The sequence below is a fragment of the Cibotium barometz genome, chromosome 46, assembly GCF_041138505.1.
Source record: "Cibotium barometz isolate CiBa-2024 chromosome 46, ASM4113850v1, whole genome shotgun sequence".
Classification (NCBI taxonomy): domain Eukaryota; kingdom Viridiplantae; phylum Streptophyta; class Polypodiopsida; order Cyatheales; family Cibotiaceae; genus Cibotium; species Cibotium barometz.
In genome coordinates this window covers 34068379-34093893 of record NC_141091.1, presented here as the reverse complement: position 1 = coordinate 34093893, position 25515 = coordinate 34068379, and the positions used below count along the sequence as shown (strand labels likewise).

Below are 25515 nucleotides of genomic sequence, written 5' to 3'. Positions count from 1 at the left end.
GGCAGTTAGGCTTGCATCAAAACAGTGGAAGAAGAGGGTGCGGAGGCAAGAGCTAGCCCATAAAGAGAGAGAGTCAGCTCTATCGGCCAGATATAAACATGGTACTTGTGGGCATATTGTTGAGCTGTTGCCAATTGAAGTGCATGTAGAAAGAGACCGTCGTGTTGAAGTGCCAAGGGTAGCAGAGGTCATGAGGGATTGCACCAGGAAATCCAGAGGCTAACTGAGCAGATTGGGAACTTGAACCTTGCTATGTAGGGCATTCAGAATTAGGTTAGAAGACCACAAGTTGATAGACCATTAAGAAATAGAATGGAGGACTTCCAGTGTTTTAACTGCAAGAAGAGAGGGCATATTTCCCGTCCACATTGTACCCAGCCACAAAAGGAGGGAGCCACGAGGAGTACCCAATAATTCAAAGGCCTGAAGGAAACAGAGGAGTGGTAAATAGGGAGATGAATAATAGGAATCAAGGGCAAATACAAGGGTAGGAACCACCTCAAGGCCCTTTAGGGAATGTACATATGCTTGAGACCATTGAAGAAGAAGAGGAGGGAGATGAGGCAAACGTGTTAGCTAACAAGAGAACAACATTACAGAAATCTGAGTCAGAGGGAGCTAGTAAGGAAACAAGGGCAAAGATGAAAAGAGAAAAAGGGAAAGCACCCTTGGAGAAGCTAGAGTCTAGTAAGAAGGGGAGGGTTAGAGCCAGAAGGAGGAAAATTGGGTTGGAGAAAAAGGGAAAGCACCCTTGGAGAAGCTAGAGTCTAGTAAGAAGGGGAGGGTTAGAGCTAGAAGGAGGAAAATTGGGATGGATGACTTTCAGTTGGGAGAAGGGGAACCCCCTTACAGTCTCCTGTGTCAAATGTTAAGAGTAAGAAGGCAAACATTACTTATGGCTAGCTCCTGCAACAACTTAACTCAAGTATAAGAAGACAGTGGCATAAGCTAGCCATTGTTAGCAGATCGGGTCAAGGTTGATGTTAAAACCCTAAGATCTCTCTAGATAATTGTTATGTATAAACATGCATAAATCATGCATAAACTCCTCCACTTGACCACCCCCGAGCCCAAGGGACGCACACATGAATTGTAATGAAGTACATCATACCTTTACCTTGATGTCCCATACTATCAAGAGGTATAACTCCAATCCAGTAGCATGTAGCTATAGTTTTAAATGGTAGATGAGTAGATATAATCCTCTATACAAGAGAACATCATATCATAACCTAGCCTCAAGATAACATAGCCTTAGCCTCCCTTGAGTGTGCCCCATGCCCCTATTATATAGGAGGGCCCTCAAGTGACTCTTGACTCTTCATTTCCCATGTGTGACCCTTGGATGCCTGACCCTAACCTTAACCCTTAAGGTTAGTCCTAACCCATTCTCCAATAGAGCTTGTTCCCATGCTCCCATGCTCACAAGCCTAATGTGGGTTAGCCTCCTAGTATATGCACACATAATGTGCATATAACATACTTCCCCTCTCTCAAAACATTGCACTCTTGCAATGAAAAGAAAGAGAACTACGTTGAACAATCTTAACCAACTCCCAAGTCGAATCCTCTATTTTTCTGTCTTTCCACCTGATTTTAACTTCAGGGATTAGTCAACTACAAAGTTTGATTTCCTTGAATTCAAGTACCTTATCAGGTTCATGTGGAACATAGGATAATTCTTTGACTTCAATGAGTTCTTGAGGAGTAATTGTGTTATCCTTACCTCCTAGTTTTCCTTTCAATCTATTGGTATAAAAGACTAGATGAACTCTAACATATGGAGGTAGTTTAAGTTCATACGCAACCGTGCCAATCCGATGTATAAATCAAAATGGACCACAATATCTAAGAGATAAATTTGAGCATTTTCCTATTGACAAAGTCTGAGAATCTTTAGGAAGTTTTAAATAAACCAATGCTCTTGGTTCAAAAAACCGAAGTGAGCGTCCTCTATCAGTATAAAACCATGCCCTATCCTAAGCACAACTGATAGAATCCCGAGCTTCCGTCAGCATTTTTGTTAAAACCCTAAGATCTCTCTAGGTAATTGTTATGCATAAACATGCATAAATCAGGCATAAACTCATCCACCCGACCACCCCCGATCCCAAGGAATGCACACATGAAATATAATGAAATACATCATACCTTTACCTTGATGTCCCATACCATCAAGAGGTATAACTCCAATCCAATAGTATGTAGCTATAGTGTGAAATGGTAGGTGAGTAGATATGATCCTCTACACAATAGAGACCATAGCCTAAGCCTCCAAGCCTCCCTTGAGTGTGCCCCATGCCCCTATTATATAGGAGGGCCCTCAAGTGACTCTTGACTCTCCATTTTCCATGTGTGATCCTTGGATGCTTGACCCTAACCTTAACCCTTAAGGTTAGTCCTAACCCATGCTCCACAAGAGCTTGTTCCCATGCTCCCATATATGCACACATAATGTGCATATAACATACTTCCCCTCTCTCAAAACATTGCACTCTTGCAATGAAAAGAAGGAGAACTGCGCTGAACAATTTCAACCGACTCCCAAGTCGAATCCTCTATTTCCCTATCTTTCCACCTGATTTTAATCTCAGAAATTAGTCAACTACAAAGTTTCGTTTCCCTGAATTCAAGTATCAGGTTCATGTGGAACATAGGATAATTCTTCGACTTCAACGAGTTCTTGAGGAGTAACTGTGTTATCCTCACCTCCCAGATTCCCTTTCAATCTATTGATATAAAAGACTGGATAAACTCTAACATATGGAGGTAGTTTAATTTCATATGCAACCGTGCCAATCCAATGTATAAATCGAAATGGACCACAATATCTAGGAGATAAATTCGAGCATTTTCCTGTTGACAAAGTCTGAGAATCTTTAGGAACTTTTAAATAAACCAACGCTCTTGGTTCAAAAAACCGAGGTAAGCATCCTCTATCACTATAAAACCATGCCCTATCCTGAGCACAACTGATAGAATCTCGAGCTTTGGTCGAGCTTTGGTCGGCATTTCTGTTAAAACCCTAAGAACTCTCTACATAATTGTTATGCATGAACATGCATAAATCAGGCATAAACTCATCCACCTGACCACCCCCGAGCCCAAGGAATGCACACATGAAATATAATGAAATACATCATACCTTTACCTTGATGTCCCATACCATCAAGAGATATAACTCCAATCCAATAGCATGTAGCTATAGTGTGAAATACATCATACCTTTACCTTGATGTCCCATACCATCAAGAGATATAACTCCAATCCAATAGCATGTAGCTATAGTGTGAAATGGTAGGTGAGTAGATATGATCCTCTACACAAGAGACCATAGCCTAAGCCTCCAAGCCTCCCTTGAGTGTGCCCCATGCCCCTATTATATAGGAGGGCCCTCAAGTGACTTGACTCTCCATTTTCCATGTGTGACCCTTGGATGCCTGACCCTAACCTTAACCCTTAAGGTTAAATCTAACCCATGCTCCACTACTAGAGCTTGTTCCCATGCTCCCATGCTCACAAGCCTAATGTGGGTTAGCCTCCTAGTATATGCACACATAATGTGCATATAACATACTTCCCCTCTATCAAAACATTGCACTCTTGCAATGAAAAGAAGGAGAACTGCACTGAACAATCTCAACTGACTCCCAAGTCGAATCCTCTATTTTCCTATCTTTCTACCTAATTTTAATCTCAGGGATTGGTCAACTACAAAGTTTTCTTTCCCTTAATTCAAGTACCTTATCAGGTTCATGTGGTTATTCATGTGTGCATCCCTTGGGCTCGTCGGGGGTGGTCGGGTGGATGAGTTTACGCATGTTTATGCGCATAACAATTATCTAGAGAGATCTTAGGATATTAACAGTGGTATCAGAGCAATCTCTAGTCAATTGTTGTTATTTTTTATTTCTTATTGCAATTTTGGCATTTTTTGAAGTAAATTTTAATATTTACTAAGTAAAAATGTTATTTTGTTGATTTGTTTGATGATTATCATGTGGATCGTCAATATGGCAGTTGGAACGCGTGCTTCTTCTATTCAATGGACGAATCGACATTACAGGGGAATTTCGTAAGTTTAATGCTATTTTTTTCTATTTTTTATGGTTTAAAACAAGCATTACTGGAAATTTTTACCAAAACACCATATATTTTACTATGGATATTTTTGGTAGAATGAATTCCCTGAATTTCTATAATTTTTTTTCCTATTTTTTTAGAAAATTTTTAAGCATTTTTATGAAAAGAATGTATGTTTTTAATACATTTTTGCTGGTTTTTCCATGGGTATGCTATCAAATTTCTACCGATTTTTTGCTGAAATGCAATAGGGAGCAGTATGTTGATGCATGGAATGCTCTCCCATGTGCGTGGGACCCTCTTCGTCTCTCAAATCAGAATTTTCTCTTCTATTTTTCTCTCCCGCGTGTGAATACCTCTTATTAGGCACAAATTGATTAAATTTTAATCATAATTAAACTTTAATTATGATTAAGGTAAATTTAATTAACGGTTAATTCTCCTCTCTGATTACAGAGAAGGAGGGAGTGGAGAGTGAAATGTTAGAGTGGAGAAGAAGGGGAGGAGACTGGAGAGAGGAGAGAGCTGGGAGGGGGTTCGCTGTCTGCAGCAGCAGGCGGCCAACGAAAAACGCCACCTCCTAAAACATTTTTTTATAAGGTTTTAAAAAACCTTAGTTAAAAAAACCTTTTTTTAAAAGCTTATATATATATATATATATATAAAGAGTTTTTTTTTTAATTTAAAAAAAGCTTTTTAAAGCTTGGAAAAAAGAGAAGAAAATATGAGATTTGGGAGAAAAAAATTTCCTTGAAAATTTCTCAATTTATCTTCTTGAAATCTCTTGGCTTTCCGCATTCCCAGGAAACCTTTTGGCAAATTCCGAAAAATCTTTTTTGACCTTTCGGATTTCGGAAACTTTTGACCTTTCACATTTCGATTTTTTTTGTCTTTTCATTTTCCCGAAACTTTTGGCTTTCCGTATTCCGGGAAAACCATTGGGATTCCGAAATTTTTTGACTGTTCGTATTCTAATGTGTTCGGGGTAAATTAAAATTTTTAAAAAATTCTTGAAAATTAGACAAAGGTTATTTTAAATTCTTGGAAAATGTGGGGTTGGTGATTGGCATGTAGTGTGTCCATTCGGGCGCCCATGACCATTCAAATTCTTTTAAAAATATATTTTTTAACCCAAAAATTTAGAAAATCCATTAAAATTATAAATTTTCATTGGATTTGAGAATTGTCGGGCGAAGTTGAAAATTTCATGAACGATGGGATTCTCAAGAGAAAGTAGGAATATTCTAGAAATTATTTTTAGAAATCTAAAAAATTGGTATTTTTAAAATATCAATGGTATTTTGACAAAATTATTTGCTAATTTATTTTTGAAAAAATATAGGTTTTGAATGCCATAAGATAGGTTAGGTGGAATTCAAAATTATCGTATTTTGAGGCCCTATAAAATTAGGAAAAATTAGAAAAAAATCATGATAATTCTTGTTCTCAAGAATTTAATATTTTTAAGGGTTATTTAATGTTGAAGTACGTTTTCTCGTGCTGACATTAGATAGATGTGAGTTATTCGCATATTAATAATACGATTGTATCTCGTATTAGTAGTTATTTTTGTTTGGATTAATTCTAAACGATGTTTTCATGATTTTTTACCATTGTTTAGTCATTCTTTTTAGACTTATTCTTAATGTTTTCAATGATGGCTATAATCTGTGTTCAAAGTGTGTCTCACCTTTGACACTTGTCCATGATAATTTATTTTGCACTTGTTTAAGTGTGATTTATGCTTAATTTCTTAAGCCTAAGACAAATTCTATCATGGGTTAGTTGATCTATTTGTTTTGGTGGATTTTATTGGATGTTTTCCAAGTTTTATATGGACTCATCAGGTTCTATCTAGATCACTTGTGTCTAGGGGTTTTTTAATGAGTGCTACACACATGTGTTTTCACTTGCTTACTTTGGAGTTTTGCTTGAACTCCATCACGTTCATATACTCCGGATTGATGAGTTGGCCACTAATTTTAATGTTTCTTTTGGCTTGACCATTAGATAGCATGCATTGATTTTTATGATCAACTATGGTTTTCATGGATTCGAGGAGCTTCTATGTTTTTATCCATGGTTTTATAAGGATCTTTTGATCTTTTGGATAATGTCATGTGCTTTGAAGGTAGCATTTGCCTTCGTTTTTTACACATAATTTTGGACTATGTTCCTTGTACTCTTGTACATATTCCAACTTGGATACCTAGTTGCTTATATATCTAGGTGAGTTATTTTTCTACCCTAGCTTTACTGTGTTTATTGGGTAGTTATCATTAGAAATGCGCCAATAAGTTAAATTCTTTTCTAATGATGACTCAAAAAGAGTTATTCCTTGATGTAGTCTCAAGTATATAGAGACAGGTTTTAGTATATGAAAGTCTAGGATAAGGCCATCTTATTCTATTTATACAGGATTTTATTCATATTTTCTAGATGGCATACTAGGGAGTTTCAAATTGGTAAGGTATATATGGGTGGTACCATGGTGGTATGGGACGCTAGCGATCCCTCACATATATTATCTTATGGGATAATTTGGGCTCAAGATTGTTGCTTTGCTAACATCACTTAGCATGTTGACCTCAACATTCAAAGACAAACTCATTTTATGAATTCACTTAAAGTTGTAGTGTAGGCATTGTCTAGATAAACTTCTTTTATCTATAGTCTGCATGTATTGATGAGTGTAATCTCGTCGGCATATTCATTTGTTGAAATCTCTTTCTTTAGAGTTCAACAAGTTTATCATAGGATAATTCTTTGACTTCGACGAGTTCTTGAGAGGAGTAACTATGTTATCCTCACCTCCCAGTTTTCCTTTCAATCTATTGATATGAAAGACTAGATGAACTCTAACATGTGGAGGTAGTTTAAGTTCATACGTAACCGTGCCAATCCGATGTATAAATCGAAATGGACCACAATATCTAGGAGATAAATTCGAGCATTTTCCTATTGACAAAGTCTAAGAATCTTTAGGAACATTAAAATAAACCAACGTTCCTGGTTCAAAAGACCAAGTTGAGCGTCCTCTATCAGCATATAGAACCATGCCCTATCCTGAGCACTTCTGATAGAATCCCGAGCTTCAAACAGCATTTCCTACATATCACACAAGAAATCCCTCGATGCATCAAGCTTGATGTCCTTATTAAGACCGACATCAATAGGTGCCCTGGGTTAATACCCATATAGACGTATGAATGGACTAAAACCAATAGCCATATATTTAAAACTGTTATAGGCAAATTCCATTATTGGAAGATATTTTTTCCAATTTGATGCTTTTTCAGAGACATATGCACAAAGCATATCCTCTACAATCTGATTCATACGCTCTGTTTACCCACCATCAGACTGCGGATGATCATAGGAATTCATACTCATAGTTGTTTCCTCGTTGTAAACCATTCGGAATAAAGTAGGAAAACATGGCATTATAACAGCAGGAACCAGGTATCCATCAGTGGCCCGATGTACCCCACATTTGCTCATGGAATTATCGGCGTCCCGAGTTACCCATATCAACATAGAGAGTCATCAACGTCTCGATGAGTCACATATGTCCATCCGGTAAACCATCAGGTTGACTGTATAAATCACCTAAAGTACGGAACTAGAGAAAGAAATGCCAACAAAGAAAAAATCTAAATTTCCTTAATCCGAACACAATACGATAAACTCGTTGAACTCTAAAGAAAGAGATTTCAACAACAAGTGAAAATACCGACGAGATTACACTCATCAATACATATAGGCTATAGAAGTTTATCTAGAGAATGTCCACACAACAACTTTAAATGAATTCAGAAAATGAGATTGTCTTTGAATGTTGAGGTCAACATGCCAAGTGATGTTAGCAAAGCAACAATCTTGAGCCCAAATTATCCCATAAGATAATATATGTGAGGGATCGCTATAGTGTCCCATACCACCATGATACCACCCATACATACCTTAACAATTTGAAACTCCCTAGTATGCTGTCTAGGAAATATTAATAAAATCCTGTATAAAAGGAATAAGATGGCCTTATCCTAGACTTTCACATACTAAAATTTGTCTCTATATTCCTGAGACCACATCAAGGAATAACTCTTTCCGAGTACATCATTAGAAAAGAATTTTGAAATATTGGCGCTTTTCTAATGATAACTACCCAATAAACACACTAAAGCTAGGGAAGAAAAATAACTCACTAGATACATAAGCAACTAGGTATCCAAGTTGGAATATGTACAAAAGTACAAGCAATATACTCCAAAATTAAGTGCAAAAAATGAAGGCAAATGCTACCTTCAAAGCACATGATATTATCCAAAAGATCAAAAGGTCCTTATAAACCATGGATAAAAGCATAAAAGCTCCTCGAATCCATAAAAACCATAGTTGATCATAAAAATCAATGCATACCATCTAATGAACATTAATCATGCCAAAAGAAGCATTAAAATTAGTGGCCAACTCATCAATCTGGAGTATATGAACGTGGTGTCATTCAAGCAAAACTCCAAAGTAAGCAAGTGAAACACATGTGTTTAGCACTCATTAAAAAACCCTCGACACAAGTGATCTATGCAGAACCTGATGAGTCTAATAAAACTTGGAAAACATCCAATAAAATCCACCAAAATAAATAGATCAACTAACCCATGAAAGAATTTATCTTAGGCTTAAGAAATTAAGCATAGACCACACTTAAACAAGTGCAAAATAAATTATCATGGAAAAGTGTCAAAGGTGAAACACACTTTGAACGTAGATTATAGCCATCAAAAGAAATTAAGGAACATGTCTAAAAAGAATGACTAAACAATGGTAAAAAATCATGAAAACATCGTTTAGAATTAATCCAAACATAAATAACTACTAATACGAGGTATAATCGTATTAATAATATGCGAATAACCCGCATCTATCTAATGTCAGCAGGAGAAAACGTACTTTAACATTAAATAACCCTCGAAAATATTAAATTCTTGAGAAAAAGAATTATCATGATTTTTTTTAAATTTTTTCTTATTTTATACGACCTCAAAATTTGATAATTTTGAATTCCACCAAACCTATCTTATCGAATTCCAAACCGATATTTTTTCAAAAAAAATTAGCAATTAAATTTACCAAAATACCATTGATATTTTAAAAATATCAATTTTTAGGATTTCTAAAAATAATTTCTAGAAAATTTCTAATTTTTTCTAAGAATCCCATCATTCACAAAATTTCCAATTCGGCCCGACAATTCTCAAATCCAATGAAAATCTATAATTTAAATTGATTTTCTAATTTTTTGGGTCAAAAAATATATTTTTAAAAGGAATTTGAATGGTCACGAGTGCCTGAATGGACACACCACATGCCAAACACCAACCCCACATTTTTTAAAATTTTAAAATAACCTTTGTCTAATTTTCCATTAATTTTTAGGAATTTTTAATTTGCCCCGAACGCATTTAGAATACGAACGGTCAAAAAATTTCGAAATCCCAACAGTTTTCCTAGAATATGAAAAGCCAACAGTTTCATGAAAATGAAAAGACAAAAAAAAAATCGGAATATGAAATTCCGGAATCCGAAAGGTCAAAAGATTTTCCAGAATTCGGAAATCCAAAAGGTTTCCCGAGAATGCAGAAAGCCAAAGAGCTTGAAGAGAAAATTTTAGAAAAATCCAGAGATTTTTTTCCTCAAATTTCATATTTTCTCCTATTTTTTCCAAGCTTTGAAAAGCTTTTTTTTAATAAATAAAAAAACTCTTTTTTTTAAAGCAAAATTTAAATTAAAGCTTTTAAGCTTTAATAAAAAGCTTTTGGAAATTTTTTAGGGGGGGGCAATTTTCGCCTGCAGGCTACAGCCCCCCCTCCTCCCCCGCATGAGGGAGAGGTCCTCTCTCCCCACACCTCTCTCCTCTCCTTCTACTCCAATCAAAACAATTCTCTTAAACTCACCATCTTCTCTTCTATGTTAATCAGAGAGAAGGATTAAATCTTAATTAAACCAAGCTTAATCATAATTAAATATTAATTATGATTAATGTTTAATTAAAAAATCCCTATTAAGAGAAGTTCACACGGGCGGGAGAAAAATAGAAGGAAAATTCAGAATTAAGAGACAAAGAGGGTCCTACGCACACGGGAGAGAATTCAATGCATCAACATGTTGCCCCCTACTGCATTTCAGCAAAAAATCGACAGAAATTTGATCGCATGCCCACAAAAAAACTGCAAAAATGTATAAAAATATATTTTTAACCATAAAAATGCTCAAATAAATTCTAAATAATTAGTAAAAATTTCCTTAAAAATTCTAGAAATTTAGGGAATCCATTCTACAAAAATATCCACAATAAAATATGTGGTATTTTTGTAAAAAATTCTATTAATGCTTATTTTAAACCACAAAAAATAGAAAAAAATGGCATTAAACTCACGGAATCCCCCCTGCAACGTCGATTCGTCCATTGAATAGTCGTAACACGCATTCCAATTGCCATATTGACAATCCACGTTAAAATCATCAACACAAATCAATAAAATAATATTTTCTATTTAGTAAATATTAAAATTTACTTCAAAAAATTGCTAGAAATTTACAATAAGAAATAAAAAATAATAATAATTAACTAGAGGTTGCTCTGATACCACTATTAAAACCCTAAGATCTCTTTAGATAATTGTTATGCATAAACATGCATAAATCATGCATAAACTCATCCACCCGACCAACCCTAAGACCCTTCAATCACCACAGAGCTGAGCTGTCTAAGCGCAAGTTCTGGCATCTATTGTGTAACCTCCTTTCCTTTGCCCAGATAATTGTTATGCATAAACATGCATAAATCAGGCATAAACTCATCCAACCGACCAACCCCGAGCCCAAGGGATGCACACATGAAATATAATGAAATACATCATGCCTTTACCTTGATGTCCCATACCATCAAGAGGTATAACTCCAATCCAATAGCATGTAGCTATAGTGTGAAATGGTAGGTGAGTAGATATGATCCTCCACACAAGAAACCATAGCCTAAGCCTCCAAGCCTCCCTTGAGTGTGCCCCATGCCCCTATTAAATAGGAGGGCCCTCAAGTGACTCTGGACTCTCCATTTTTCATGTGTGACCCTTGGATGCCTGCCCCTAAACTTAACCCTTAAGGTTAGTCCTAACCCAAGCTCCACTAGAGCTTGTTCCCATGCTCCCATGCTCACAAGCCTAATGTGGGTTAGCCTCCTAGTATTTGCACACATAATGTGCATATAACAATTTCCTACATATTACGCAAGAAATCCCTCGATGCATCAAGCTCAATGTCCTTAAGACCGACATCAATAGGTGCCCTAGGTTGACACCCATACCTAAGTATGAACGAACTAAAACCAATAGCCGTATGTTTAAAACTGTTGTAGGCAAATTCCATCATTGGAAGATATTTTTTCCAATTTTATGATTTTCCAGAGATATATGCACGAAGCATATCCTCTACAATCCGATTCACAGGCTTTGTTTGCCCGTCAGACTGCGGATGATCAGAGGAACTTATACACAAAGTTGTTCCCTCATTGTGTAAACCACATTATAACAGCAGGAACCAGGTATCCATCAGTGACCCGACGTACCCACATGTGCACATGGAATTATCGACCGGCGTCTCGAGTTATCCATATCAACGTAGAGAGTCATCAACGTCTCGATGAGTCACATATGTTCATCCGTAAACCTATCAGGTGGACTGTATAAATCACCTAGAGGACGGAACTAATGCCAACAAAGGAAGAATCCAAATTTTCTTAATTTCGAATATAACAAGATAAACTTGTTAAACTCTAAAGAAAGAGATTTCAACAAATGAATATGCCGACGAGATTACACTCATCAATACATGCAGACTATAGATAAAAGAAGTTTATCTAGACAATGCCTACACTACAACTTTAAGTGAATTCATAAAATGAGATTGTCTTTGAATGTTGAGGTCAACATGTAGTGATGTTAGCAAAGCAACAATCTTGAGCCCAAATTATCCCATAAGATAATATATGTGAGGGATCGCTAGTGTCCCATACCACCATGGTACCACCCATATATACCTTACCAATTTGAAACTCCCTAGTATGCCGTCTAGGACATATGAATAAAATCCTGTATAAACGGAATAAGATGGCCTTATCCTAGACTTTCATATACTAAAACCTGTCTCTATATACTTGAGACTACATCAAGGAATAACTCTTTTTGAGTCGTCATTAGAAAAGAATCTAAATTATTGGCGCCTTTCTAATGATAACTACCCAATAAACACCAAAAAAAAAAAAGCTAGGGTAGAAAAATAACTCACCTAGATATAAAAACAACTAGGTATCCAAGTTGGAATATGTACGAGAGTACAAGGAACATATTCCAAAATTATGTGCAAAAAATGAAAGCAAATGCTACCTTCAAAGCACATGATATTATCCAAAAGATCAAAAGATCCTTATAAAACCATGGATAAAAGCATAGAAGCTCCTCGAATCCATGAAAACCATAGTTGATCATAAAAATCAATGCATGCTATCTAATGGTCAAGCCAAAAGAAACATTAAATTTAGTGGCCAACTCATCAATCCGGAGTATATGAACGTGATGTCATTCAAGTAAAACTCCAAAGTAAGCAAGTGAAAACACATGTGTGTAGCACTCATTAAAAAATCCCTAGACACAAGTGATCTAGGTAGAACCTGATGAGTCCATATAAAACTTGAAAAACATCCAATAAAATCCACCAAAACAAACAGATCAACTAACCCATGATAGAATTTGTCTTAGGCTTAAGAAATTAAGCATAGACCACACTTAAACAAGTGCAAAATAAATTATCATGGACAAGTGTTAAAGGTGAGAACACAGATTATAGCGATCATTGAAAACATTAAGGAACATGTCCAAAAAGAATGGCTAAACAATGGTAAAAAGTCATGAAAACATTGTTTAGAATTAATCCAAACAAAAATAACTACTAATACGAGGTACAATCGTATTAATAATATGCGAATAACTCGCATCTATCTAATGTCAGCATGAGAAAACGTACTTCAACATTAAATAATCCTCGAAAATATTAAATTCTCAAGAAAAAGAATTAATCGTGATTTTTTTCTAATTTTTTCTAATTTTATAGGGCCTCAAAATACGATATTTTTGAATTCCACCAAATTGATCTTATGGCGATCCAAACCTATATTTTTCCAAAAATAAATTAGTTAATAATTTGCCAAAAGACCATTGATATTTTTAAAATACCAATTTTTAAGATTTTTTAAAATAATTTTTATAATATTTCTAATTTCTCCTGAGAATCCCATCGTTCATGAAATTTTCAATTTCGCCCGACAATTCTCAAATCCAATGAAAATTTATAATTTTAATGGATTTTCTAATTTTCTAGGTCAAAAAATATATTTTTAAAAGAATTTAAATGGTCATATGCGCCCCAATGGACACACCACATGCCAAACACCAACCCCACATTTTCCAAGAATTTAAAATAGCCTTTGTCTAATTTTCCACTAATTTTTAAAAAAAATTAAAATTTTTAATTTTCCCCGAACACATTAGAATACGAACGATCAAAAAATTTCAGAATCCCAATGGTTTTCCCGGAATACGAAAAGCCAAAAGTTTCAGGAAAATGAAAAGACAAAAAAATCCGAATGTGAAAGATCAAAAGTTTCCGGAATCCGAAAGGTCAAAAGATTTTCCGGAATTCCGAAAGCCAAAAGGTTTCTCGGGAATGCGAAAAGCCAAGAGATTTCAAGAAGATAAATTGAGAAATTTTCAAGGATTTTTTTCCCCAAATCTCATATTTTCTCCTCTTTTTTCCAAGCTTTGAAAAGCTTTTTTTAATTAAAAAAACTCTTTTTATATATATTTCTAAATCTTTAAAAAAAGGCTTTTTTAACTAAGGTTTTTTTAAAACTTATAAAAAAACGTTTTAGGGGGGTGGCATTTTTCGCAGGTCTCCCCCCCCCCCCCCCTGTTGCGCGTCCGCGAGTCTCCTCCCCTTCTTCTCCACTCTAACATTTCACTCTCCACTCTCTCCTTTTCTGTAATCAGAGAGGAGAATTAACCATTTATTAAATTTATCTTAATCATAATCAAAGTTTAATTATGATTAAAATTTAATCAATTTGTGCCTAATAAGAGGTATTCACACGCGGGAGAGAAAAATAGAAGAGAAAATTCTAATTTGAGAGCCGAAGAGGGTCCCACGCACACGGGAGAGCATTCCATGCATCAACAGCCCCCTATACTGCATTTCAGCAGAAAATCGGTAGAAATTTGATAGCATACCCATGGAAAAACCCACAAAAAATATATATATATATATATAATACATTCTTTTCATAAAATGCTCAAAATATTTCTAAAAATTAGGAAAAAAATCATAAAAATTATAAAAATTCAGGGAATTCATTCTACCAAAAATATCCATGGTAAAATATATGATATTTTGATTAAAAAAAATCATTAATGCTTGTTTTAAGCCACAAAAAATAGAAAAAAATTAGCATTAAACTCACAAAATTCCCCCGTAACGTTGATTTGTCCATTGAATAAAAGAAACACACATTCCAAGCGCCATATGGATGATCCACATGATAATCATCAAACAAATCAACAAAATAATATTTTTATTTAGTAAATATTAAAATTTATTTCAAAAAATGATAAAAATTACAATAAGAAATAAAAAATAACAACAATTAACTAGAGAGTGATCTAATACCACTGTTAAAATCCTAAGATCTCTCTAGATAATTGTTATGCATAAACATGCATAAACTCATCCACCCGACCACCCCTGAGCCCAAGGGATGCACACATGAATTATAATGAAGTACATCATACCTTTACCTTGATGTCCCATACCATCAAGAGTACCATCAAGAGGTATAACTCCAATCCAATGGCATGTAGCTATAGTGTGAAATGGTAGGTGAGTAGAGAACATCATATCATAACGTAGCCTCAAGATAACATAGCCTTAGCCTCCCTTGAGTGTGCCCCATGCCCCTATTATATATAGGAGGACCCTCAAGTGAATCTTGACTCTCCATTTCCCATGTGTGACCCTTGGATGCCTGACCCTAAACCCTTAAGGTTAGTCCTCTTCCATGCTCCACTAGAGCTTGTTCCCATGCTCCCATGCTCACAAGCCTAATGTGGGTTAGCCTCCTAGTATATGCACACATAATGTGCACATAACAATTTCCTGCATATTACGCAAGAAATCCCTCGATGCATCAAGCTCAATGTCCTTAAGACCGACATCAATAGGTGCCCTAGGTTGATACCCATACCTAAGTATGAACGAACTAAAACCAATAGCCGTATGTTTAAAATTGTTGTACGCAAATTCCATCATTGGAAGATACTTTTTTCAATTTGATGATTTTCCAGAGACATATGCACGAAGCATATCCTCTACAATCTGATTCACACTCTTTGTTTGCCCATTAGACTACGGATGATCACAGGCTAAATGGAGCCTAGATCTTTACAAAGATAGATCTCAAATCAGGGTATTACCAGATCAGGATTAATGATCAAGATATCCCGAAGACAACCATCAATACTCGCTATGGGCGCTATGAATTTACTGTCATGCTATTTGGATTGAAAAATGTCCCAGCTACATTCAATTGCCTAATGCAGGACATTCTCAGAGAATACTTGGATGATTTTGTTCTTGTTTTCTTTTATGATATTTTGATTTACTCAAAGAATGCAACTGACCATGAAGCGCACGTCCATAAAGTTCTTGAGATTCTAAGGAAGCACCAACTCTTTGCAAAAAAGAGCAAATGCACTTTCTTTGTCGACCATGTTGAATACTTGGGCTGTCTAGTATCCAAAGACGAAATTTCTCCAGATTCCGCAAAAGTCCAAGCAGTCAATGGACTCATCAGGTTCTACCTAGATCACTTGTGTCTAGGGGTTTTTTAATGAGTGCTACACACGTGTTTTCACTTGCTTACTTTGGAGTTTTGCTTAAACGATATCACGTTTATATACTCCGGATTGATGAGTTGGCCACTAATTTTAATGTTTCTTTTGGCTTGACCATTAGATAGCATGCATTGATTTTTATGATCAACTATGGTTTTCATGGATTTAAATTTATCTTAATCATAATTAAAGTTTAATTATGATTAAAATTTAATCAATTTGTGCCTAATAAGAGGTATTCACACGCGGGAGAGAAAAATAGAAGAGAAAATTCCGATTTGAGACAAAGAGGGTCCCACGCACACGGGAGAGCATTCCATGCATCAACATGCTGCCCCCTACTGCATTTCAGCGGAAAATCGATAGAAATTCGATAGCATACCCACGAAAAAACTCGCAAAAATGTATAAAAAATACATTCTTTTCATAAAAATGCTCAAAAAATTTCTTAAAAAATAGAAAAAAAAATCATAAAGTTATAGAAATTCAGGGAATTCATTCTACCAAAAATATCCATCGTAAAACATGTGGTATTTTGGTAAAAATTTCCATTAATGCTTGTTTTAAACCACAAAAAATAAGAAAAAATAGCATTAAACTCACGAAATTTTTCCGCAACGTCGATTCGTTCATTGAATAGAAGAAACACGCGTTCCAACCGCCATATCGATGATCCACATGATAATCATCAAACAAATCAACAAAATAACATTTTTATTTGGTAAATATTAAAATTTACTTCAAAAAATACCAAAAATTACAATAAGAAATAAAAAATAACAACAATTAACTAGAGATTGCTTTGATACCACTATTAAAATCCTAAGATCTCTCTAGATAATTGTTATGCATAAACATGCATATACTCATCCACCCGACCACCCCCGAGCCCAAGGAATGCACACATGAATTATAATGAAGTACATCATACCTTTACCTTGATGTCCCATACCATCAAGAGGTATAACTCCAATCCAGTGGCATGTAGCTATAGTGTGAAATGGTAGGTGAGTAGATATAATCCTCTATACAAGAGAACATCATATAATAACCTAGCCTCAAGATAACATAGCCATACCATCAAGAGGTATAACTCCAATCCAGTGGCATGTAGCTATAGTGTGAAATGGTAGGTGAGTAGATATAATCCTCTATACAAGAGAACATCATATAATAACCTAGCCTCAAGATAACATAGCCTTAGCCTCCCTTGAGTGTGCCCCATGTCCCTATTATATAGGAGGGCCCTCAAGTGACTCTTGACTCTCCATTTCCCATGTGTGACCCTTGGATGCCTGACCCTAACCTTAACCCTTAAGGTTAGTCCTAACCCATGCTCCACTAGAGCTTGTTCCCATGCTCCCTTGTTCACAAGCCTAATGTGGGTTAGCCTCCTAGTATATGCACACATAATGTGCATATAACAATTTCTTGCTTATTACACAAGAAATCCCACAATGCATCAAGCTCAATGTCCTTAAGATCCACATTAATAGGTGCCCTAGGTTGATACCCATACCTAAGTATGAACGAACTAAAACCAATAGCCGCATGTTTAAAATTGTTGTAGGCAAATTCCATCATTGGAAGATATTTTTTCCAATTTGATGATTTTCCAGAGACATATGCACGAAGCATATCCTCTACAATTTGATTCACACGCTTTGTTTGCCCATCAAACTGCGGATGATCAGAAGAACTAATACACAAAGTTGTTTCCTCATTGTGTAAACCACATTATAACAACAGGAACCAAATATCCATCGACGACCTGATGTACCCACATCCGTACGTGGAATTATCGGCGTCTCGAGTTTATCCATATCAACATAAAGAGTCATCAACGTCTCGATGAGTCACATATGTTCATCCGTAAACCTATCAGGTGGACTGTATAAATCACCTAGAGGACGGAACTAATGCCTACAAAGGAAGAATCCAAATTTCCTTAATTCCGTAGAGTTGAAAGAAGTGTTACATAGCTCAAAGAGGTTTTACAAATCTTTGATGGGTGTTGTTAAATTCAAAGAACAGGTGCATAGGGGTGCTAGGGAGTTAAAAGGAGCTTAAAGAGGAACTACAAACTTTAAAGGGGTGTTGTAAAGTCCAAAGAAGTGTACCACATAGCTCAAAGAGCTACTATAAATCTTAGAGGGGTGCTGGAGAGTTCAAAAGAGATCTCAAAGAGGTGTTATAAACCTTATAAGAGTCCTATAGAGCTCAAAGAAGTGTTGCACATGGGTGCTATAGATCTTAAAGAGGTACAACAAATCTTAGAGTATGGTAGAGCTTAAACAGGTGTTATAAACCTTAGAGGGGTGTTCAAAATCTCAAAGAAGTGTTGTAGAGGGGTGTTCAAAATCTCAAAGAAGTGTTGTAGAGGGGTGTTATAAACCTTAGAGGGGTGTTCAAAATCTCAAAGAAGTGTTGTAGAGGGGTGTTCAAAATCTCAAAGAAGTGTTGTAGCGGGGTGTTATAAACCTTAGAGGGGTGTTCAAAATCTCAAAGAAGTGTTGTAGAGGGCTACTACAACACTTCTTTGAGATTTTGATGAGCACACCTTCTGTAGCTCTGTAGAGGGCTTCTATAACACTTCTTTGAGCTTTTGATGAGCACACCTTCTGTAGCTCTGTAGAGGGCTACTACAACAAAAGGTGTTACAAATCATAAAGGGGTGTTCAAGCAAAGTTCAAAGTAGCGATGCAAGCAGTGATGTAGAGCTCTAAGAGGTGCTAAAGACCTTAGAGGGGTGCTAAAGAGCTTAGAGGGGTGCTAAAGAGCTCAAAGAAGTGGTGTAAAGAGGTACTAAATTGCTACAAAGCTCAAAGAGGCTCTATGAGGATAACAAGGGTGGTGTTGCTTCAAAGCTAAGAGGAGAAAGGCTTTCAACATTTGAGAGATTGACTTGCAACATTTGAGAGATTGATTTGCAACACCAAGAAGATTCAGAGAAAGGGTGATGCAAGAATGGAGAGAGGGGAGATGAGGAATGGAGAGATGTATGTGAGGCCAAGAAGAATATGTATTTAATGTGGGAGAGAGAGAGAGAGATAGATGTATGTGAGGGAGGAGGGGTGGAGTAGGGGAGGAGAAGAAGGGAGGAGGAAGGAGGAGAGTAGCCCAAAAATTTTGAAATTTTAATTTGGGTAGAGAGAGGTAGATGTATGTGAGGGAGGAGAGGTGTAGAGGAGGAGAAGGGAAGAGGAAGGAGGAGACTAGCCCAATAAATTTGAAATTCAAATTTGGGTAGAAGCTAAAAGTTAAGGATTACATCCTAGAAATTTTAATTTAAGTAGAAGCAAAAAATGAATGATTGCATTCACTTTTACTAAATCATGTCTCCTGATATTAGTAAATACACTAATAAAAATGACAACCAAAGAAAATTTATCTCTTTATGTCTCATGATTAACTTTACTAGTGAATCATCCCCTTAACAGAGCAAGAGAGAGTTATACGCACACACACTCATCAGATATGATGATGAAGTCCCCTCTACTGGTTGTCCAAACTAATACCCCAAACCTTGGACACAGAATTTAGCTCACAGAATCAAGACAAAATGGTTGGGATGTTTGATAATGCAAAACACTAGTAAACCTGACAATGAGAACATCCATTGTAGGAGTTGCTGCCACATAGCATTGAAGGACGCACAAATAGGGCAGAGCTTAACAAGAACTAAAGGCTCGCAATCTCACAATCTGCCTTATAAGCACAAAAATTGGTCCTTCCGATGACCTTAAATAGTGAAGCTTGATCACTATACAAATTCCAGGCTTTTTGCTGGATGCCCTGCACCTCTTTACAAGAAAGCAAAACCAGAAATGCAGTTCATGACCTACTCATATATCTCACATAAGGTAATGAGCCACCTATTTTTATGTGTGAACAAAATCGGCTTTTGTTTTGGCCAAGCTGGTTCGTGAGGTAAGGACAATGTCCCTCTTCACAAGCTGCATTTCGCCACACGAAATAGAAAGCCTCAATAAGCATTAATGCAGACATTTTTGCATCTGATTAGTCTTCCAAGTATGGTCTCACAAAGGTTCTTCTCCACCAAACCTCGAATGCTCTCTGAAGATTAGGGCAGTCATCCCCATTGTTGGAGAAGCGATCGAACCAAGCCAACAAGATGCTTTGTTGCTGCTTCAAGGGAAGGGTAAGAATGGTTTGACTTATGCTATCTTCAACAACATTCTTGTCCAAACCTCTGCAACACCGCTGCATCCAGCCAAAATCATCAACCAAGGGTGGCAGCCAAGTCTGTAACAGCATATACCTTACCTCTACTGGGCATAGTACCTGCCCTCTTCCTATTGCCACACAAAGCCTTGCCGTAAGACGGCTCACTTCAAATCGAAGCATCGTGGCAATCTGCTTATGAACACTTGCGAGCTCCAATTGCTGGGCCCAAATCTTCACAAAGTCATTGGCTATGTGCCTGTCAAGTAGGATTTCCAAAAGCCACTGCAGATTGTCTGCCTGATGGGCAATTTGAGATACCAGTGTGCCTCTGTCTTCATTCCCTTGATTCATAAAGTCAGTTTTTGATGCTTGCAAGAAGAGTACTAACAGAGTATCAAGGCAAGTAGTACATGCATGGTACAAGCTCTCTTTGCTCAGATTGATGCAGTCTCTAGTTTGAGACGCATTCTCCCGCAGCATCTTGGAAACAAGTGCCTTCATTTCCCTGCGAGCTTTGTTGTCTCTACCTTTGATTACCATTTGAAGAAGACGAACGAGGGTTTCTTCTGAGCCACTGCCCTCCTCGGTATTGAGCCGTTTTAACACATTTGCAGCTGTAAAACCTCCAAGCTGGAGCTGCCCAAGGAGAATTCTAACTCTCTCTTCTTCCTCTTCTGACCATGGGGCAGCCTCCAGATACTCCAAGCAAGACATAATGCACGCTTCAAACAGAATCAAGGCTGCCACCTAAAAAGTTAATTAAAACAAAATATACATATTAACCCAGAAAACTTTTCAAGGCAGAAAATGAACAGAACCTTGAGTAAACTTCACTGCTAAAAATTAGATAACACTGATGACAAAAACACAGTGCTTTAAGGGCACTACCTGGTACCAGACTAAATCACCTAAGCACCTCAACTCCAGGTGCTCTAGGGATCTGGTTGTCACAAGCAACTTAAGAAGAACCTTGGGCCAAGCTCTGTAATTTATCTACAAATCACATATTTCTGCTGCAATCCCTGCATGCCTCTACAGATGACATGGCAATGGTGCTTTACTCCCTGCTGTGCCAAGAGATGCTGGCATTGCCTAGTAAAACCTTATAACCTGTAGTGGACTGTAAGTCAACAATACTACCCCCGTGCTTAGGAGCATTTAGTGCTCAGTGATGCTGCAAATTCTCATTGGGCACTCAACTGGGCTGGATTCAGGAAACATACACTTGTCATTACTCCTAAAAATCACCAGGCTACCTCAGATCTCCAGATGCAAGCTAGACCTGGGAGCTGCTGGAATCTGCTGGAAGTTGTAGAGACTGATTCAAAAATCGGTCATTTAATTATACGAGCAGCATAAACAGGACAGAGCTTCTGAAGTACCAAATATTTCTTGTGGATCAGAACAAGTTTCAGAACAACCCAGAATGTTTCGTATGACACAGAAGTTGAAACATCCCTGAGACTGAAGTGGCACAAACGCAGGGATGACACAGAAGTCATAAAAGAGAGAATTGTTAAGACTATGCACCCTAGAAATTTGCAAGCCACCTGACTGTTAACCTTAACCCGTACCTAAAGCAGACAGGTTCCAAGACATAGCTACCCTACCCTCTACCGGCATTGGCTTGAAGATAGGGCTCTTTGCTCGAAGTATACAGGCTTGGGCGTGACATTAAGGGCATTGAATAGAGACACTACATGGAAGGTGTAAGGGAGGTATAAAATGAAGCCATTTACACATGGCTAAACATTGTCCAATGAACGCCCTTCTTCAGCAATGGCTGGTTACATGGAAAAGCTGCTTACAAATGGTCGAATGGGCAACCTCAATCAGGCATGGTTGGGTACATGGAGGGATTCAATAAAGCCACTTACATACGGTCCAATGGACGCCCATGGCTGCATGCATGGGACGCATTGAATAAGGCCACTTACACATGCTCCAATGGGCATGCCCAGCCAGTCATTTAGCAATGGCAAGGTATGTTGAAAGTATCTGAACAAGACCATGGTCCAATGGGCATCCTCTGGATGCAGTCATGGCTCGACCTTAGAAAGTACCACAATTTTCTAAATGGTGATGGGAAAAGTTGGTACATGTGCGTGGAACTACAGAAGGAAAGCAGCGACAGGACAAGCCTATACCTTAAGGATGCCGAGAACTCTGGAAACACTGTATTTGATGAGCCTGGATTTTAAGTCACGGCAGTACAAGAGGTGAAGGGTCTCCTGATACACTTCCAAGTCCTCGCAGTCTCCAATTTCAAGCATGTATGGTGAGGCATGCTGCTGCTGTTTGCACCATGTCTCTGAAAGCCGGGCAGCAAAGAACTTGCTATGCTCAACCAGTACGCGTCTGTGCAAATTCAGGCAGACCTCTCGCCCATCCCTCCCTTTCAAGGTAAGTCTGACATCACTGCAATCGGCATTGTTGAAAAGAGGGTTCGTGGAGCTTTCTGCATTTGCACATCTGCTGGAACGTGATCTTTCCAAAGAGGGTAGAGGGCTGTCTGAAGCCACCATAGCTGGTGCAGAAACTGAGGTTTTGGGTTTGGACCTCAGCTCTGCATCTCTGGACATCATGTCAGAGAGAGTGTTGGATTTCACGGGCTTGTCAGGCGGGGGGGACGATGCACACGGGAGACGAGCATCATGCCCTGGGTCGAGCTTTCTGATGGGAGTGTACAGCGGAGACATAGTTTTTTCTGCAGAAGAAGCTATGGCTTCTTGCAGGAGGGGTGAAACCCTGCCGGGGGAGAGCCTGCGCTGTGTGCGTTCTATGAAACCCTGCTTGATGAGATTAGAGACCTCGCCAGACTTGAGAAGCTCCCAAGACTTGGGAGCGTCGTCGCTCTTGCTGCCGAGGTGTTTCTCGCCCTGCTGCAGTAGCTTAGGGTTTAGGAGCTCATGGCCATAGATATGGCCATGGCGATGATGTCTGCTGAGCTCGCGATGGTGCGAGGAGGTCTGCTTGCTTTGGTGCTGTGGTTGTTGCTGCTGTGGGCCGAGCTTTCTGCGGCCTCGGAAGAGAAGGAGCTCTGCGACCTGGTTTCTCTGCAGATGGGGGTGGGATTGGGTGAGGCGGGGCTTGGGGGGGTCTAAGTGAGCGATTTCTGAGAGGGTGGGGAGGGGAGGGAGAGGAGGGGGAAGCTCGGCAGATGATGAAGAAGATGATGATGGTGAAGGCGAGGAGTGGTCAGGGCCGGAGGGGGGAGAAGGGAGGGAGAGAGGCTGGAGGGGGCCTGGAAGCGAGACGCAGCACATGAAGAGGGGGGGAGACGGAGAGGACGATGTGGGAGGAGGAGGTGCAGGAGAAGAACTCGAAGCTCGCTTGGTGGCAGCAGAAGCCATTTTGGCTTCCGGCGACAACAACAAGGACGACAGGAGGCGAGAGAGAGAGAGAGAGAGCGAGAGAGAGAGAGAGAGCAAAGTGGAAGACGACGCGGGAGAATGTTTGCCCTTCAAAACGGCCACCACCAAAATTGGCACCTAGCACTCACTTCCTCAGTTTCATACCTTGCCACTATCCTACCTTGTAACTTGTAAAAACCACATTAATTGTACCCAAGACTATAGACCTCCACACCCAAGGTGTTTACCTCCACACCCTCACATTGGAGATGAACTAAGAAATGGCACATATTACCTGGGTTCACCATCTTCGTGGTGGGCATGGTTAAAGTCTGGGGAAGTTCTGATCCTAGGGCAACTCTTGATCTCGTAAACACCCTAGCACTGAGCACGAGCAAAGATATGGATGAAGCAGATCCCCATCCATGACTTCCTGGTGCCACAAGCATAAGATGGCACATATTAATGAGGTTCACGATGTTCGTGGACGTGGTCAAAGTCTGGGGAAGGTCTCATATTGGGGCAACCCATGATCTCGTAAACACCCCATCACTAGGCAAGAGCAAAGATATGGATGAAAGAGATCCCCATCCATGACTTCCTAGTGCCGCAAGCATAAGCTGAAGTTTTTGGAATTATGTCAACACCCTCAATCTTTTTTCTAGTGGAATTTCAGGCAAGGACTTATTTTCTTTTCCAGCACGTCCACCCATGCAACCAAAAACACCATCAATCTTATGTATTATATCCCAAGAGTTGAGGCACCTTGTGATTTACAAGATTAGAGACCTCAATTTCTACCTTATAACTTGTAAGAATGAAGACTTTCATCATGGCAAAGGTCAAAGAAGGTCTTCTTCTACAATTCATTAAGTTATATCTTGCCTCAATTGAGACCCTTTAAAAATATACAATATGGGTTTGGAGCTTCCTTAGATCTCTGTCCCTAACTAGTTTAAAATGCTACTTTGTGGAGGAAGAGATATTGAGAGACAATCCTTTCTCTCACTTGGCATTATGCTTGGAGAGGCTTTGCTATCATTCCAACACTATAACTCATTAAGTCTCTTATATTTTGCTCATAAACTCAATGAGTTCTTGAAGCGTGCAATGAAAGATATTGAGAGACAATCCTTTCTCTCACTTGGTATTATGCTTGGAGAGAGGCTTTGCTATCATTCCAACACTATAACTCATTAAGTCTCTTATATTTTTCTCATAAATTCAATGAGTTCTTGAAGCGGGCAATGCCATTCCAATACTATAACTCATTAATTCTCTTATATTTTGCTCGTAAGCTCAATGATTTCTTAAAGTGGGCAATGAAAGATAATACACTATAACTCATTAATTATCTTATAATTTGCTCATAAACTCAATGAGTTCTTGAATTTTGCAATGAAGGATAATACACTATAATTCATTAATTCTCTTATATTTTGCTCATAAACTCAATGGGTTCTTAAAGTGGGAAATAGAAGATAATACAATTACATTGTGCTTTTTTAATCATGTTTTATGATAATATCCCATTAACCATGTGTTATGGTGATCTCAATCTCCCATTAACCATGAGACATAAAAACCTCATTTTGGATTTTGATATTGGTGCTTTAATTGAATAAATTGAAGAATGCACCATATTAATAATGTTCTCTTTTTCCCAAACAAAGTAATCATTTCGTACTCTTTCGATTAAGGTGCCACCTTAACTACAATCCATGTACGCATTGTTACTAACTGTCCAAGACATTAAAATTATGGTTTATAAAGTTTAGTGGCAAGCCATATACATGTAAATGAGTCCCAATAAAATTTCAAATGTATATTTTGGGTGGTCTTGCAACTTGAGTCATGAGAAAAAACATATAGTATAATTTTATCTTTAGATGTGC

The 25515-nt window shown here is 37.9% G+C and overlaps 1 protein-coding gene across 1 annotated transcript; it reads right to left on the bottom strand.

Annotated features, from left to right (window-relative positions):
* Positions 1 to 19954: 19954 nt before the first annotated feature.
* On the bottom strand, positions 19955 to 23666 carry LOC147612152 (BTB/POZ domain-containing protein At1g63850-like). The gene is made up of 2 exons (XM_086784017.1): positions 22415 to 23666; positions 19955 to 21014 (listed from the first exon to the last, which is right to left on the bottom strand). The coding sequence occupies exons 1-2, from the start codon at positions 23618 to 23620 to the stop codon at positions 20100 to 20102; spliced, it is 2121 nt and encodes a 706-aa protein (XP_086640143.1). The 5' UTR covers positions 23621 to 23666; the 3' UTR covers positions 19955 to 20099.
* Between the last annotated feature and the right edge of the window lie 1849 nt (positions 23667 to 25515).

Excerpts from the sequence above, each read along its gene's own strand:
- LOC147612152 (XM_086784017.1), bottom strand. The coding sequence starts at position 23,620 with ATGGCTTCTGCTGCCACCAAGCGAGCTTCGAGTTCTTCTCCTGCACCT. Across the intron at positions 21,015-22,414 it reads GAGTTCTCGGCATCCTTAAG|GTGGCAGCCTTGATTCTGTT; the intron begins GTATAGGCTTGT and ends TTAACTTTTTAG.